We start from the raw sequence: 14,852 nt of genomic DNA, 5'->3' as shown, positions 1-14,852 counted from the left end.
AGTCTTCAGTTGTATTATATAATCCTTTTTGTATTTATATCAAGACATACACTATGTAGGTCGTTAAAGGAGCCGTTCTGCCTCCATAACAATCCTCTGCCTCGGTGTGTTACCTCGGGTAAATACTTGGGTGTGTCCTTTCCACTCTGAAACATGAGCTGCAACCAAACTGGCTGCTCAGTCCAATGAAAGACATCCATCAGTCTGTGTGCAGAGACGCGCCGCCCGTAGAGCTGCATTCATAATTCATGTTGATCTTATGGATCCACCCGACTCTACCGCTTCATTACAGTCCAACTGTATAGTAATCCAAACCAGGAACTGGAGCGCTATAGGGAAAGTTAGATCACATTTCTCTGATTAATCAAGATTATCATCAAAGGTACTCTGGATGACTTTACATAAGATCTATAGCACGTGCACATTCCTATTGTTATAGACAATATAGAACGTTTGCAATGCTTTAATCATTGCTGCAATAACAGAAGTCATTGAGTTACATTTAGTTGTTTCTTACGCGAATAAGCAAAACCAGTGTGTGTTTCTCTGCTCCGCTCGGTTGTTGTTGTATGGTTGGTGAAACTCAATCAGTCATCAAAGCTTTATACATTTCTCTTTATCCACACAACACTCACCGGGCCCTCTAAGGTTGCCAAGCAACAAGTCACTAAGAAAGCCTTTGCGGTGTACCTGAAACTGATTGGTGTTGACTGATGTGGCGCTACAACCAATGAGAGCAGAGCACAGCAGGAGGAAACACAAGGAAGTGGTCAGGTAACAGTTGGGTTGTATAGAGAGAAGATATGAACTTGTGTTTCCATAAATAAACTGCTGCTATGAACGTGTGTGTGTGTGTGTGTGTGTGTGTGTGTGTGTGTGTGTGGAGATTTACAGATAAGACTACAAGTGATTAAAGCAAGTTTCTGAAAAAATTGTCTTCCTGCTTTGTAATTTTCTTCTGCAGCATACAAATCTTCCAAGTAAGATTTCCATCTGAGCATAAACATGTCAACACTGTGCATGTGTGTGTGTGTGTGTGTGTGTGTGTGTGTGTGTGTGTGTGTGTGTGTGTGTGTGTGTGTGTGTGTGTGTGTGTGTGTGTGTGTGTGTGTGTGTGTGTGTGTGTGTGCTTCAGGGTTACAGGAGCCAGTCTACCAACACTGACTGACAATGGACCTGTGGCTCTGGGAAAGAGACCCTCTGAAATATGCATGAGGAAATCCACACCTGTTTCCAGGTAACCAAGGCAGGGATTCTGAACCGTGACGTTGAATTTAGTGTGTGTGTACACTTGCGTGGGCGCATGCACAGCACATCTTCCTACCTGTTCAGATACTCTGTGGGGGCGAAAGCAGCTGTCAACTCCGTTTGCTTGACGAGACAGACATAATCTGAGCAGGAGAAACGCTATGAAACGTCGCGGGCCTCGGTGCTGAACAGGTTCCCTGCACGACTCAGAACTTTTACGCATGGAAACAAAGTCAAAGTTTGGCCCAACTGAGACGAGCTGAAGCTGGAAGCGGCGACTTGGTGGCGGGTGGACCACAGAGGCATTAAGAGGTCTTCACTGGTCTTGCCCTGAGTGTTGAGTATCTATTTGTGCAAGTATGAATCCAATGTGGAAAGTTTACAAGAGCAAAGTGCTGAAGACTCTTAACCCCGAGTATGAGGAGGACACTGCTGAAGAGGTACAGAATGTACAACTGATTTATACACATATGTTAAGTGTCAGAAAGTTGACGTGGTTGTTGGCATTGAAATCAGAAAATCAGCAGGTTTTGCTTCCTGATCATTTCTTATTCATCGCAGGGTCAGTTGATCTTGCTAAGCTGTTTTGTTTTCTGTGCAAAGGGAACCTTAAAGCAGAAGTTAGGCCTTCACAATACTTCTCTTGTGTATTTCGCCTATTTTGACTCTGCAAACTGAATGATTTATTGACAAAATTGTTAAAAAATAGCATTCAGATCTTCTGTTTCCAGTGTCAACGAATATATCCTGTAGCAGATCAATGAAAGGCCCCAATAAAGCAGCTTGTAACTGAAGGACTGTACATCAAGGCTGCATTACAAGACATGTAATCAGTGGTTGAAAGTAACTAAGTATCACAGTACTATACTGGAATACAATTATGATGCTACTTTATACTTCTACTGGACTACATTTCAGATTGTACTTTATATTGTGCACTATAGTTAGCCTACTAGTTACATACTATTTGTTTATGTTAAGATTATAACACTGAGTGCATTTTAGATCGTTGTGCTTGTAGTTTAACAATCCGACGACTTCTTCCACCACTGGTTTTCATTACGACACCTGCACACCGCTCAGGGTTTGGTACCAACGAAACAGACACAGTGTTGATTTGGATCTCTGGACGACTCAGAAACTCGATCCTGCACAGGAGCTGAACAAACGGAGTTGGCATTCCACAGACTGACTGACATGGGGGGGACAAGACAGACATGCAGCCGGCCGACTACCTCAAACTGTGGTCTCTCGAGTGCCGGGGCATCTACAGGGACGATGGGACAGATAGTTTCCATTTGCAGGGATGTGCAGAGTTGTCAACGCTGCTATTTATGTCGACATTGCTCCGTGCACACTTGTGAAATATGACACAACTAAATTGTATCACAAGGACCCTATGTCACACTGATGTGGAAATACTATTCAAAAACAATCAAACAATTTCCAAAGCTAAAGAATTCATGAAAACTATATTATCGTGTATTTGAAAAAAAATGAGTCAAATTCATTTTTTTATCAAATTAATTACAGGTGTTGGGAGGTGTGGGACCATAACTGTACAACAGTGTGTATTCATCATGATAAATGATATCTTGATACACTTTTTAGGTTTTGTTCTGGATTTTCTGCAGGTTGTAGTTTCCACATTATGCACTAGATGGCGACTAACGTGCATAAGTCCGGTAAATGGACATTGCTGTGTGACAGATAAAGTACATCCATTTACTCTTTTCTTTCTCCTGTTGCAGGTCACAGAGGTAGAGAATGATATAAGCCCCGTGCAGGAGGATGAGGGACCCAACGCTGTATCCCAGCTGGCCAAGAAAGTATGTGAACATTGACAGCTCTTAATGTTTAGTGTTAACCCTAGAAGACAAACGCTGTTTGTATTGTTAAATGTACCACACAGCAGTAATGAGGAATATGATATCAAGTGATTGTAAAACCATTTAAAAAAGTCTTCCTCTACAGGTATTAGAGGACCATTGTTCAACTGATTCTCTGAAACCACCTAAATGTATGCCCACTTTGACCTTTGACCCCGTGTGTGTGTGTGTGTGTGTGTGCGGTTGGCTGTGTGTTCAGATGCAGGGGGCCGGGTCTAAAAGCTGGAACAGGCTATCGACTCTCTTCAACAAAGAGGATGAACATCAGCTTCTAGAGGAGACTGAGAGCCCGCCAGTCCCCGACCAGTGAGTGGAATTCTTGCACCTTGTGTCATCCGTGGGGTTTGTGTCGGAAAAATAAGGCTGAATTGTGGAATTATGGGTATTTCTTTACATTTTCTATCGTGTCTTTGTGTAATCTGTAGGTCTATTCAGTGTGTTATTTATACAGCACTTCACTGACAAACTGAAAAGCAAAAGACGTCTGATAAAATATAACTAAAATGATAAATTGCAAGACATTGATTGGTTGAAAAGTGGTGTGATATGACAATTGCCTTAACATCATTTATTTAAATCACTATATTGAAAGCAATGGTTTGACATTTTGGGAAAGATCATCGCTCTCCTACAGTCATTCAGATGAGAAGAATGATACCAGTTTCTTTCCACTACATATGAAGCTACAACCTGTTAGCTTAGCTTAGCATAAAGACTGGAAACAGGGGAAACAGCGAGCCCGGCTCTTTCCAAAGGTAACAAAATCCGACAACCAGCACCTGAAGAGATCAATAATTAACACGTTATATCTCGTTAGTTTGCGTGTAGGTGGATTTTGTTACCTTAGAAAAGTCAGGCTAGCTGTTTCCCCCTGTTTCCAGCCTTTACGCCAAACTCAAATCACCCACCTGTATTTGATGACTCCTAAAATGAAGCCCCTACTTTCTCTGAATCCTCAGTCCACTTGCAGTAAAGCCAGAGGAGCCTCCTCGACCCACTAAGCGCACAGCATTCTGGGATAGCTTTGCGTCCAACTGGGCTGCCAAGAAGCAGGCGGAAGCTGCAGCCGCTGCTGCTGCGGCGAACGAGGCAGCGGCAGGTCAGGGTGAGGAGGGGGTGACAGAGGCCGTAGGGGAGGAGAGCCAGGAGGTGCAGATCCCTCAGGGAGAGGAGAGTGAAGAAGGAGGAGGAGGAGGAGGAGGAGGACGGAGCAGCAACAACAGCTTCTCCAAATACGTCTCGCTCGGAGGAGGGAGCGAGGACACATCCTTCAAGTGGAACTTTGTCACCAGCAAGCTGGCAGAGCTGAAGACCAAGAGCAACTAGCTCCTGATGAAGGAATATAAACACTATGATGAGGGGGTTAGGTGCAGGAAGTTTAGGAAGAGGCTATATTTTATATTATATTATGTCCTGTATCTAAACTGTGCAGTCGAAGGCCCTTTTTAATTTGAACTATCCATAAATGTCCTTTTACGACCACATCACAATGAACACAATGTGTCACAATAAATCTTTGCTTGACTCTATTTTAGGCCCACACACTCTCAAAACACACATTGTTTTGAAATAGTTTTTTATAATAAAATGTCAAGAGCAAGGAGAGATTACAACATGAATAATGGCATATTTTAAACCTGAATCCGTCGTGTTTACCTCGGATCACGAGGATTTATTACTTTATCTGTTGTTGAACCTAGTCTGCACAATACAGCGCACTTTCTTGGTGTTGTATGTTGATACTTACTTTCCCAAAGTGCTTTTTAAACCACAAAACGGGGCCTTCACACCTGTCAACAAATCAGATCTAATCTGTAGTTTAGCAAAAACCGGATTAAGAGATTAAAGGCAGTGATATCAGGATTAGTTGAGGATTATCTCACTTAACCTGCGCAGAGGTCACGGGGTTTTCAGCGAAGGGATTTGGCAGTGCGACATAACTATTACGTAATATAAGCATTTATAAAACACATTTTCTCTCCTCTGGCAACAGGAAGGGGAAATGTGCAGCACAATTATACGACATGTGTGAAATATGAATGTGTGTGTGGCGAGATAATGTCAGGTGCACTGACATGATGAATTAACTGACTTTAGCTTTTGTGACTGAGACTGTGCAGTGTGAGTTTTTAACATTCCTAATGTTGTGACATGAAAGAAACGATTCTTTAAATTATATTTTATCTCAGATTTGGGTTTTTTTTTGTCTTATTGTATGTCTTATTCTGTCGTTTTGAATTCTGGTATGATATATAATAAAGACTACTGCACTAAAAGTTCTGACTAAGCATGATGTGATATAATATGATGCAGAATGTAATCGATCTTTTTCCTCGCGAGATGCGACGCAGACTGAAGATGAAGTGGGCCGAAATAGGAAATGAAATGATGAATATGTGAATATATTAGAGGAGAGACGTACTTACATGTCAGTAACAGTGATGCAGATTAATGGGCGGGTCTAGTTTAATGCCTGATCACAACTCAAAGATTCCGACCTGCAAAGTGTCCAACAAACGTATGTTCTTCCAAACACTAAACAGATTCTGGTAAGTTTACTAAAATACTGTGTTTTCTGCTGATCTTTCCAGTCTCATCCCCTCTACAGTATCAAGAGTACATTCAGAAACATGTTCTGTACTTTAAAGGTGTCATTGTGAAATGTTTGCTTTGCTTCTTGACAGAAACACCGATGAGTGTTTCCTGAAAAGCCTTTAAATGCTCTTCATGAGACACAAATAGCAGGAGTAGTAAACAGTGTTGCACATGTGACAAAATCAACAGAAAGCATGACTTTAATCTGTATGCAGTGTGTTATTCCTCTAACCATCAGGGGGCTCCCTTTACCTTCTGCCTGTAAACCATTGTCTCATCTATTCTTGCACCTTGTTTTACAGCCTGTATCTCTATCACATACACACTAAAGCCGTCATAATAGAGCCAAAAATATGATCATATTCACCGTCGATAATACTCGGATCTCTCTTTTCCTCCTTTATTTCCTGTTTTGTCCCTATTCTACACCCATTTCCTCTCTCACTGTGCCATGTTTCCTCTGATAAACACTGTTTCCTTTTAGGTTTAAAGGCCTTTGTTGATATTTCCCTTTGAATTTGACAGTACATCCTAATAAAAGGTGAAGATTACGTGAGCAAAATGCACCCAAAGCTCGAGTTCATGCTTTTTTTTAGCTGCACAGAGTCCATTATTTCCATGTGCTTCCAGTGTCAGTCAGATTTCAGGGCTGTCATCGTGGGTCCTGTGAAGAGTCTCAGTAGTTTCCACAGTTGTCAGTTGAAGTCAGAGCAGATTTCCCCCACCACTCGCAACTCACGGACATGTTCAGCTTTTAGGATATATTTATGTAACTCACCCAGTTTCTGTGTCAGAGACCATGAAACAAGCCTGGGGGGTAAATGTATTCCACAAAAGCTGATTTGTATCATGAGAGTGGCTTGTTTGGGGGGGAATCTGGGTAACGCTGCTCACTATTTGATGCTTGTGTGCCGTGCTGAGGTCCACATTGCAGTTTTATGACACCAAGTGAGCAACGCTGAGAGGAAATGGGGTTTGTAGAGCATGAAAGCATCAGCAACTGAACAGTTGTGGTTGGCAGTTTGTGCATGGGAAGTCCGAGTCTCATTTAAAATATGTCTGAGGGGGCTCTGAAATAATAAGCTGCTTTGATCAATGGAAACATATTTAGTTTGGTTCATAAGCAGAGATACAATAAAACAGAATATAAGCAGCAGCGTTCTACATGTGTGTACTATATCTTTCTTATTAAATTGTAAATAGCAGATCAACAGGTGTAATAGGAGTACAACGCTGAATCGGAGCACTTTATTAAAAATGCTAAAATGCTCTAAAGAGCAACTCGTTTCATTTCATAATACAGTCATCTGATCCATCGACATGTCAAGTGGTGCAGCTTTAACGAGAATCTTATACAGTACAGTTATTGCAGTACAGATAATCAAGTTTGCCCTCAAGTGGCAATAAATGACATCGCTTTGTGGATGGAGATTATGATCAGGATGCCTCATAACGTCTCGCTGTTTCATATTGACCACAAAAAGCTTCTTCGGCATTTAAAAAATGGGGTTATTGTCAGCCTTTATTTTGTGTATCAAGTGTTCCCATCTCAAAGGTCCAGCCCCACAGGTGATTCCCTTCGACCTGCCTGATTAAACTTAATCTCAGGACCGTGTGAAGCTGGGCTCGACTGCCATCGAATGTGTGGCGCAGGTAGACTGAAAGTTTCTCGCGTGCTGTCGTCAAAAAGCATCGGAGACAGGAAATAGCGTGGGAGGGTTTGTAAACATAACCTGCAAGGAGCTAGCATGGCTAACAGCAGCAGTCCACAAAGTTATAAATTATACAGTGTTTGATCAAATATTGACTGTAACTTGTTGCTCAACATTATTTCTTCTCTTGCTTGCGTGTTTAATTTGTATTTTTTCCACTCTTAATGATGAAACCGCCGAGTATATCTGAGTAAGTGACTCTTTCATCATTTGTAGTCTTTTCCAACAGGTGTGTACGTCACCCTGCGTCTCTGACTTTGGCTCTGGGTTTCCACACCTCCTCCTACACGGAAAACCATCGAGACACAGGACTTTCTTTTTTCTTCTGATGAGCAGTGATGACTAAACTGCTTCACACCTCGCCCGGGGCTCTGTTTCACACACTGTAATTACTTCAAACTAAAGCGGCCCGCAACGTTGTGTGAGCCTGCGTTAATTGTTGCACATAGCCCACAATGCTTTTCTTTCTCAGGAGATGGTTAGAGAAGATAACAAGTATAATCTGTTTGTTTTCATAATTGTTTTTTGTGGTGGGATTACTTTTGTAATTATGTTGATATATGGCAATAATACATCAGTAATCACTTGTAGCTTGTAGCGAGGTGTACAGGCTCTGATTAGACCTTTTAAATCACATTTTTCAAGTTAAGTGCAAACATTCAGTTTCTTTTAAATATACAGGAAAATTAAAATTAGATTTGTTTTATACATAGATTCTTTGGTTATCCACAAAACTCATTTCTCTGTGGCTGAAAACATCACATGAGGTCAGTGGGACCATTTTAGAGACAAAGTGCAGAATGATGAATTCGGGTCAAACTACCATGTGATTATGTTGTAAGTTGAAGTTGTATTTCCAGAGTCCGTCCTTTTGTGACTCCTCTTGGCTAACTCGAGTCGTAAATTATGCAGCCGAAGTGACATAGCTGTGCCAGGGTTTGGGAAAGTTTGTCTTCGGGATTACAGCTCAAGGTCTCGAAGTTGCTAAACTTATGAAATGGCATCAGTCAGTGAGAAAGGTGCATAGAAATGTGACCCTGAGGTGTCGTCTTTTCATCGTCAGCCCTCCGTTTGTTTTGACTGTAAAACGTGAGATCAGAAGTGAGTCGTAGATCATTTACAGCTGGAGGTTTGGAAAAGGTGATATTTCACTTTTAACCTCACACACACACATTTCTCACATAAAAACCCTCACAGACAGACAGACATGTCTGGTAGCACTCAGGTATGACAACTGCGTCTCAACAGACACGGTGACTCACACAGTAACAGCAGCAGTCCCATCTGGAAACCAACCTGTGGGTGCAAAGATGTACACACAAACACACTGTCTGAGGAGGTTGAGATACCTACAACTGCCACGCCTGCTTGAGGCAAGAATGTGGCAACTAGTCTGTGGAAAGCATGCACACACACACAAACATATACAGTGCAGTCTGAAAATACTAGTGAATTACACACTTTGTCATTGTTTTGTCTCCCCTGCAGTACATTTGAAAATAAAATGTCTATGAGGGTGGAAAGAGCTGACTTTTAAAGACGTCCTCTTTATACACAGCCTCCCATTTTTTAAACAATACACTGGGACAATAATTCTAGGAATACAAACAAATTAACCAAGGACTTTTGTTCTTAACTGGCCAAGTAAGTCAGCTGACCTCAGTTCAAGTGAACATGTATATCACCTGCTGAACGAAAGGGAAAAGTTCCTCACAACAAAAAGGCTCAAATGTTTACACTTTTCATTTGATATGGATAGAGGTGACATTTAAAATGTAATGTGCTGGACTAAACAAGCAGCAACCTCTGGGTCTGAAAAGTGAAGCCAATGTGGAAGTGCCTTAAACTTGTCTTCTTCTTCTTCTTCTTCTTCTTCTTCTTCTTCTTCTTCTTCTTCTTCTTCTTCTTCTTCTTCTTCTTCTTCTTCTTCTTCTTCTTCTTCTTCTTCTTCTAATGGGAAGCAGGGGGCACTCCACTGCAAAAAGAAGTCAGATTGGATAGAAGTCTATGAGAAAATAACCCTACTTCTTAGTTGATTCAAAATATTTTCCTAACGAGTTTATGGTCGCTAGTTTCAAGTCTTCTTCAATACAACATGATGTTCATTTAGTAACATATTGTGCCATTTAGAGGGAAATAGACAATATAACACTCATTTGTCACTTTAAGCAGTCAATAGTCAATTTTTTGGGTAATAACATTTTGTTCAAAGCATGTTTTTCGCAGGCCAAACCAAGCTACCTAGCTAGCGCTAGCTGGTAGCTTAGCATTTGCTATGCTAGACGCACCAGGCCTCCCTCCTCCCCGGCTACACCCTCTCATCAAAATATTGTCTCTTCTGGCTCCAAAAAACGGTAGTCAACAAACCAATGGCTAATATCAAAGTGGCTACATCTGCTTTTTATATACCAACACAACAAAAAATGTCACTGCCCGAAATATTGTACATGTGCTCTCCTATAGTCTCCCAGAAGATATAAGTCTGAGATGTTTTATGTGATTCCTGACACCTGAGTCAAATCTTCTACGCCACCAAATTGAGCAACATTTTTAGTTATTGGTACCCTGTTGAACTTTTTACCACACAGTATGGAATATCTCTAGTGGCTGTTAATCTCTTCTGTAATGATTCTTTTTGTTTACACAATTATACGTCCTGAAAGTAATGAGGTCTTATTTAACTGACTGGACGTTTCAGAACTCCAGTTAATGAACAGAGGTCATATTTTCAGGCTGAGGAGTGTGAGAGATTAGCTGTAACTTTGCACCAGACGACACTCTGATAGTTTTATCAGCTAAAAGCCGCAGATCCCCCAAACAAACATGTAGCCAAAGCAGTCGTCAGTGTTAATCTCCAGTGTTTGCAGTATGTCTGCAGTGATAAGAGATAGGCAACTTGATTATATTTTAAGTAAGTCTAACTCTACTACTGGATTATTATGACCTCTGTCTCGCAACCTGTGGCCTTGTTAATCCTCAAGAGATAATGTGTGGATCCCTGTGAGAGTGTGGTTTGGTTCAAAGACGTGCGTGTTATATTCAGAAACAAGAGGATGAATCCTTTTTACATTACATTACATTTCATTTAGCTGACGCTTTTGTCCAAAGTGACTTACACTAAGTGCAAACAATCATGAGGATACAACTCTGAACAGCAAGAATCTTGCAAGTACATCAGCTTTAAATAGGAGTAATCATTTTAAGTGCAGAACAATAACTACAAATAAGTCAAACTGATGTAAGTGCAGCACAAATTCAACCATTAGCTTGAAAAAGGCCAACCAATTTAAGTGCTACATTTATTTTTGCAGTTGAAACAGGTGGGTTAGCAGTCTGCGACAGACTTTCTGCTGAACTGACATCAACTCGTTCCACCATTTTGGAGCCAGGATAGCAAACAGGCGGGTTTTATTTGAGGGGTATCTGGGTCCCACTCGCAGTGACGGAGTAGCGAGCAGATTGACCGATCCAGAGCGAAGTGAGTGAGCTGGGGTGTTTGGTTTGACCATGGCCTGGATGTAGGAAGGACCCGATTCATTCACAGAACGGTAGACTGGTACCAGTGTCTTGAAGCAGATTCGGGCAGCCACTGGTAACCAGTGAAGGGAGCGGAGGAGCGCTGTAGTGTGGGAGAACTTGGGAAGGTTAAAGATCAGTCGGGCTGCTGCATTCTGGATGAGCTGCAGAGGTCGGATGGCACATGAAGGTAGTCCAGCCAGGAGGGAGTTAAAGTAGTCAAGGCTTGTGATGACAAGAGCCTGGATAAGAACCTGCATCGCCTTCTGAGTCAGTAGGGGACGTATCCTCCTGATGTTGTACAGAGTGTGTCTGCAGGAGCCGGTTGTTGCAGCGATGTTGGCAGTGAAGGACAGCTGGTCGTCCAGTGTCACACCCAGATTCCTTGAAGTCCGAGTCGGGGAAACAATCGAGGTTCCGATGTTGATAATAAGCTCTTGGATGGGAGAGCCCTTCCCCGGAAAGAAAAGCAGTTCAGTCTTGTCGAGGTTGAGTTTCAAGTGGAGTGCAGACGTCCTCTGAGAGATGCCAGACAGACAAGCCGAGATTCACGCCTCCACCTGGGTTTCACACCTGGGGGTCTCATCTGCGTAGCTGTGGTAGGAGAAGCCATGAGAGTGAGAGTGAGTGAATTGGTGTCCTCAAAAATCGTTCTATTTTAAAGTTACAGAGCTTTAAAAAGTGTTCATATCGTCAACATATAATGATGTTAAATAATGGATGTCACATTTTGAAGTGAAAATCTTAGTGAACTCACCACACAATTTGAATAAAATCTGTCTTTTTTGCTTTTTAAAAGGAAGAGTGGTGCTAATTATTTAACTGGCATGGCTCTGTAGAGCCTCTCTGAAAGGTTTTATAGTGTTTTAGAAGAGAATGGAGGGAGGGAGGTGAATTATTCAAAGACCCACAATCCTCAGTCCCTCACCTCGCGTTAAGGAGGTTCTCACAGGATGTTTCATCCCTCTAATCTACAGGCTCAATCTCAGTTTGTAATCTCATGTCTCTTTAGGAGCGGATTTGGGACCCCCTTTGAAAAGAAAACCTGCCCCTCTGTACCCCCTCTATTTCCCAGCAGAGGGGTAATCTCTCTGCTAAGCCACCCCCTCTGGCAATGCCGCAACCCACCAAAAACACAAATACACACAGGCACGCACACACACACACACACACACACACACACACACACACACACACACACACCCTGCCACCCATCATCTATCTCTGTTGAAATCTGATCACCCATCTCCAAATGTAGGTCTGCCTCTGTCTGCTGTAAATAGATGAATTTTTCTGCAGCTATTGACACTCTAACAAGAGTTCAGGGCTTAACGGATTGTCCCATGACCACAAGTCAATACATTTTCAGTCAATATGCGTGTTTTTTTTCTCATGTTCATGTTTGTATTTGTTGGTTGTATTGATTTTTCCCCATAACGAGGGCCACCTACCAAGGGGAGCGCTGAGCCTGTAGAACATGAGCCTTGGCATTTCCATACATGACATAGAAAATATAACTGAGCAGCTGAGATTTTTCTGACTCCAAAATTATAGTTTGTGGAGTTATTTTTAAGGGAGCAATATGCCAAAGGGTTACAGTTCTTCATCAATCATAAAGCTGGATTGTCAGGCTGCTAGTTGTTCTGGTCTGTTAGACAATAAAAGTGCAGTTGTGTGTGATATCTTTACGTTGTATATTTGGGTATTGTGGTTGCTGGAATGCTAATCGATTCTTTAGCCTTCTGCATAGTCCATGTCAGGCTCAAGTTACTGTTGCTACAGCTGTTTAGGATCGTTGTTCTTTGCTTTTGCTGCCGACCTGCAGCTACAACCTCTAAGCTTAAACACACACACACACACACACACACACACACACACACATACACACAAAGCTCACCGTGAGAACCGACCGACTCCAGCAAGACACAAGAAGGCATTCAGAAAATGGGTCAGAAAAAACTACATTTTTGAGGATGATGGAGAAAAAAACTATCATCTCATGTACTGTATGTATTTAAACTTTAATGAGTTTCAAGATTAAGGGAATTAGGCCATTTTGGGAAATATGCTAATTTTTGTTATTGCCGAGAATTATTCGGACGTCGCCATCTTGGCAGACTGTCTAACTCCAAGCTAATCCTTAAATGGGCATCGTCGGGCAGCTAGCGGTTAGCGACCTGAGACGACACCAACCTGTCGCTCACCTGGATATTAGCTCTCGAGGTTGTAAACATGTTTATTTCTGCTGTAAGGTTGGGCATTGTAACATAGAGGTCAATGGAGATTGAATCGCTCTAGCCTCAAGTGGCCATTTGAAGAACTGCAGTTTTTTGGCGCTCTGCCTTCACCGCTCAGAATGGTGCAGACCTAGTTGGGTTTAATTATAGTAAACCCTTTACAGTTGTACTTACCGGTTACACCTTTAATTCAAGAAATATATAGAAAAAAAAGAAAATATTTGCAGGGTTTTCCCACCTCTCAGCCCTCATGCACTAAACACTGATCATGCATCCATGGCGAGCAAATCGACCCTGGAAGAAGCAGTGGCCCGTAACATAACTAGCCAAGCCGGGGGAAAAAACACATTGATGCACAGCTGGAGACTTCACTGCTCCTGTTTCTCAGCATGTATGATCAGTGCAGGTATGGCGACATGCAGTGTTGGAGCGCAACAGAGCACACATCTATTCACAGCTATACAAGCCCATATGGCTCATCTTACATCCTTCTCTTCCTCCGCTCCTGCAGGAGCTACGCATGCCCCCATCCAGCCTGTCATCAAGGAGTCATTAAAGCTCCTCCGTCTCTCCTTCGGCTGGTCATTCTTTTGCTTTTCCCTCCCAACAGAAATTCTTCAGTTCCTTTGCACGCTGCTTCTCTTTGCTTCGTCCTGCTGTCCATCTCTATTTCTGACGTGGGAATCTGAGGTGTCAGAGCCTGTCTGGCTGCAGAGGTGGTGGGCTGAGGAGATGTGGCGGAGTAGACAGCGTCACTTGATTAGGAGTTGATGGAGGCTGTCAGGAGGAAGAGCTATTGTGGGACAAGGCTATTGTTGGGAGTTGGCTTTTATGAGGACTTATGAACTAAATGTGAGTATGTGAAACTGTTCTCTGACATTGTTTCATATTGCAAGATCTTGCACAAGATTTTTCTTGGCGAAACAAAACAAAAACACAGTGCAAAGGAGTACGAGACCAAAACACACACACACACACACACACACACACACACACACACACACACACACACACACACACACACACACACACACACACACACACACACATTTCCCCTGAGAGAGAAGGAAGGAAGATTAAAAAAAAGACATTACTGAATGAATAACTAGATAAATAACCAAAAATATAAAGTAATTAAATAAACAACAAATAAATACGTAAAATGCACAATGAAAAGTGGTCAAAATATTTAAATTAGAATAGAAAATATACAATAAAATAGAACTATATAAAAGTATCACTAAACAAAGAAATAAAAAGGAAAACTAAATGATATTTACAATGAAGATACAGTTACGTTTATACATATATATGTATATTTACATACATACAAACAATGTATACAATATGTGTAAAATATTTTGTTGTTTTGTTGTATTGTATGCACAGGTTTAACCTTTCAGCTGTTTAGCATAACATCTGGTGCATCTGAGCCGGTGGAGAACAGCAGGGCTAATCCTTTCATTCAACTACAGATCTATCTTTAATGTAGTGACTAATTGTTCCCTTCAAAGACCTCTACACCTGTGTCAGTGACACACTAATAAGCCAATTAGACACCTGCATTACTCACATGTCCCCACCTCGAGGAGACACCGCTGTCATAGGGCATGACCCAGTCCCGAAGCTGGGTGTCAGATGAAAGCACCGGATCA

The 14,852-nt window shown here is 41.9% G+C and overlaps 1 protein-coding gene across 1 annotated transcript; it reads left to right on the top strand.

Moving 5' to 3' along the window:
- The first annotated feature begins 1,607 nt into the window (after positions 1-1,607).
- LOC115020988 (uncharacterized protein C1orf232) lies at positions 1,608-4,463 on the top strand. The gene is made up of 5 exons (XM_029451099.1): positions 1,608-1,697; positions 3,000-3,077; positions 3,337-3,443; positions 4,097-4,311; positions 4,387-4,463. Exons 1-5 carry the CDS (start codon positions 1,608-1,610, stop codon positions 4,461-4,463), a joined length of 567 nt encoding a protein of 188 aa, XP_029306959.1.
- Positions 4,464-14,852: the final 10,389 nt, after the last annotated feature.

Source organism: Cottoperca gobio, chromosome 16, assembly GCF_900634415.1.
Source record: "Cottoperca gobio chromosome 16, fCotGob3.1, whole genome shotgun sequence".
Lineage (NCBI taxonomy): Eukaryota > Metazoa > Chordata > Actinopteri > Perciformes > Bovichtidae > Cottoperca > Cottoperca gobio.
Note: the sequence above shows the minus strand (reverse complement) of the source record. Positions and strands in the feature narration are given on the sequence as shown.

What these genes read in the sequence shown, in the direction of transcription:
- LOC115020988 (XM_029451099.1), top strand. Translation starts at nt 1,608, where the DNA reads ATGAATCCAATGTGGAAAGTTTACAAGAGCAAAGTGCTGAAGACTCTT. An exon ending in TATCCCAGCTGGCCAAGAAA is followed by an intron (nt 3,078 to 3,336) that starts GTATGTGAACAT and finishes CTGTGTGTTCAG; the next exon opens with ATGCAGGGGGCCGGGTCTAA. An exon ending in AGCCCGCCAGTCCCCGACCA is followed by an intron (nt 3,444 to 4,096) that starts GTGAGTGGAATT and finishes CTGAATCCTCAG; the next exon opens with TCCACTTGCAGTAAAGCCAG.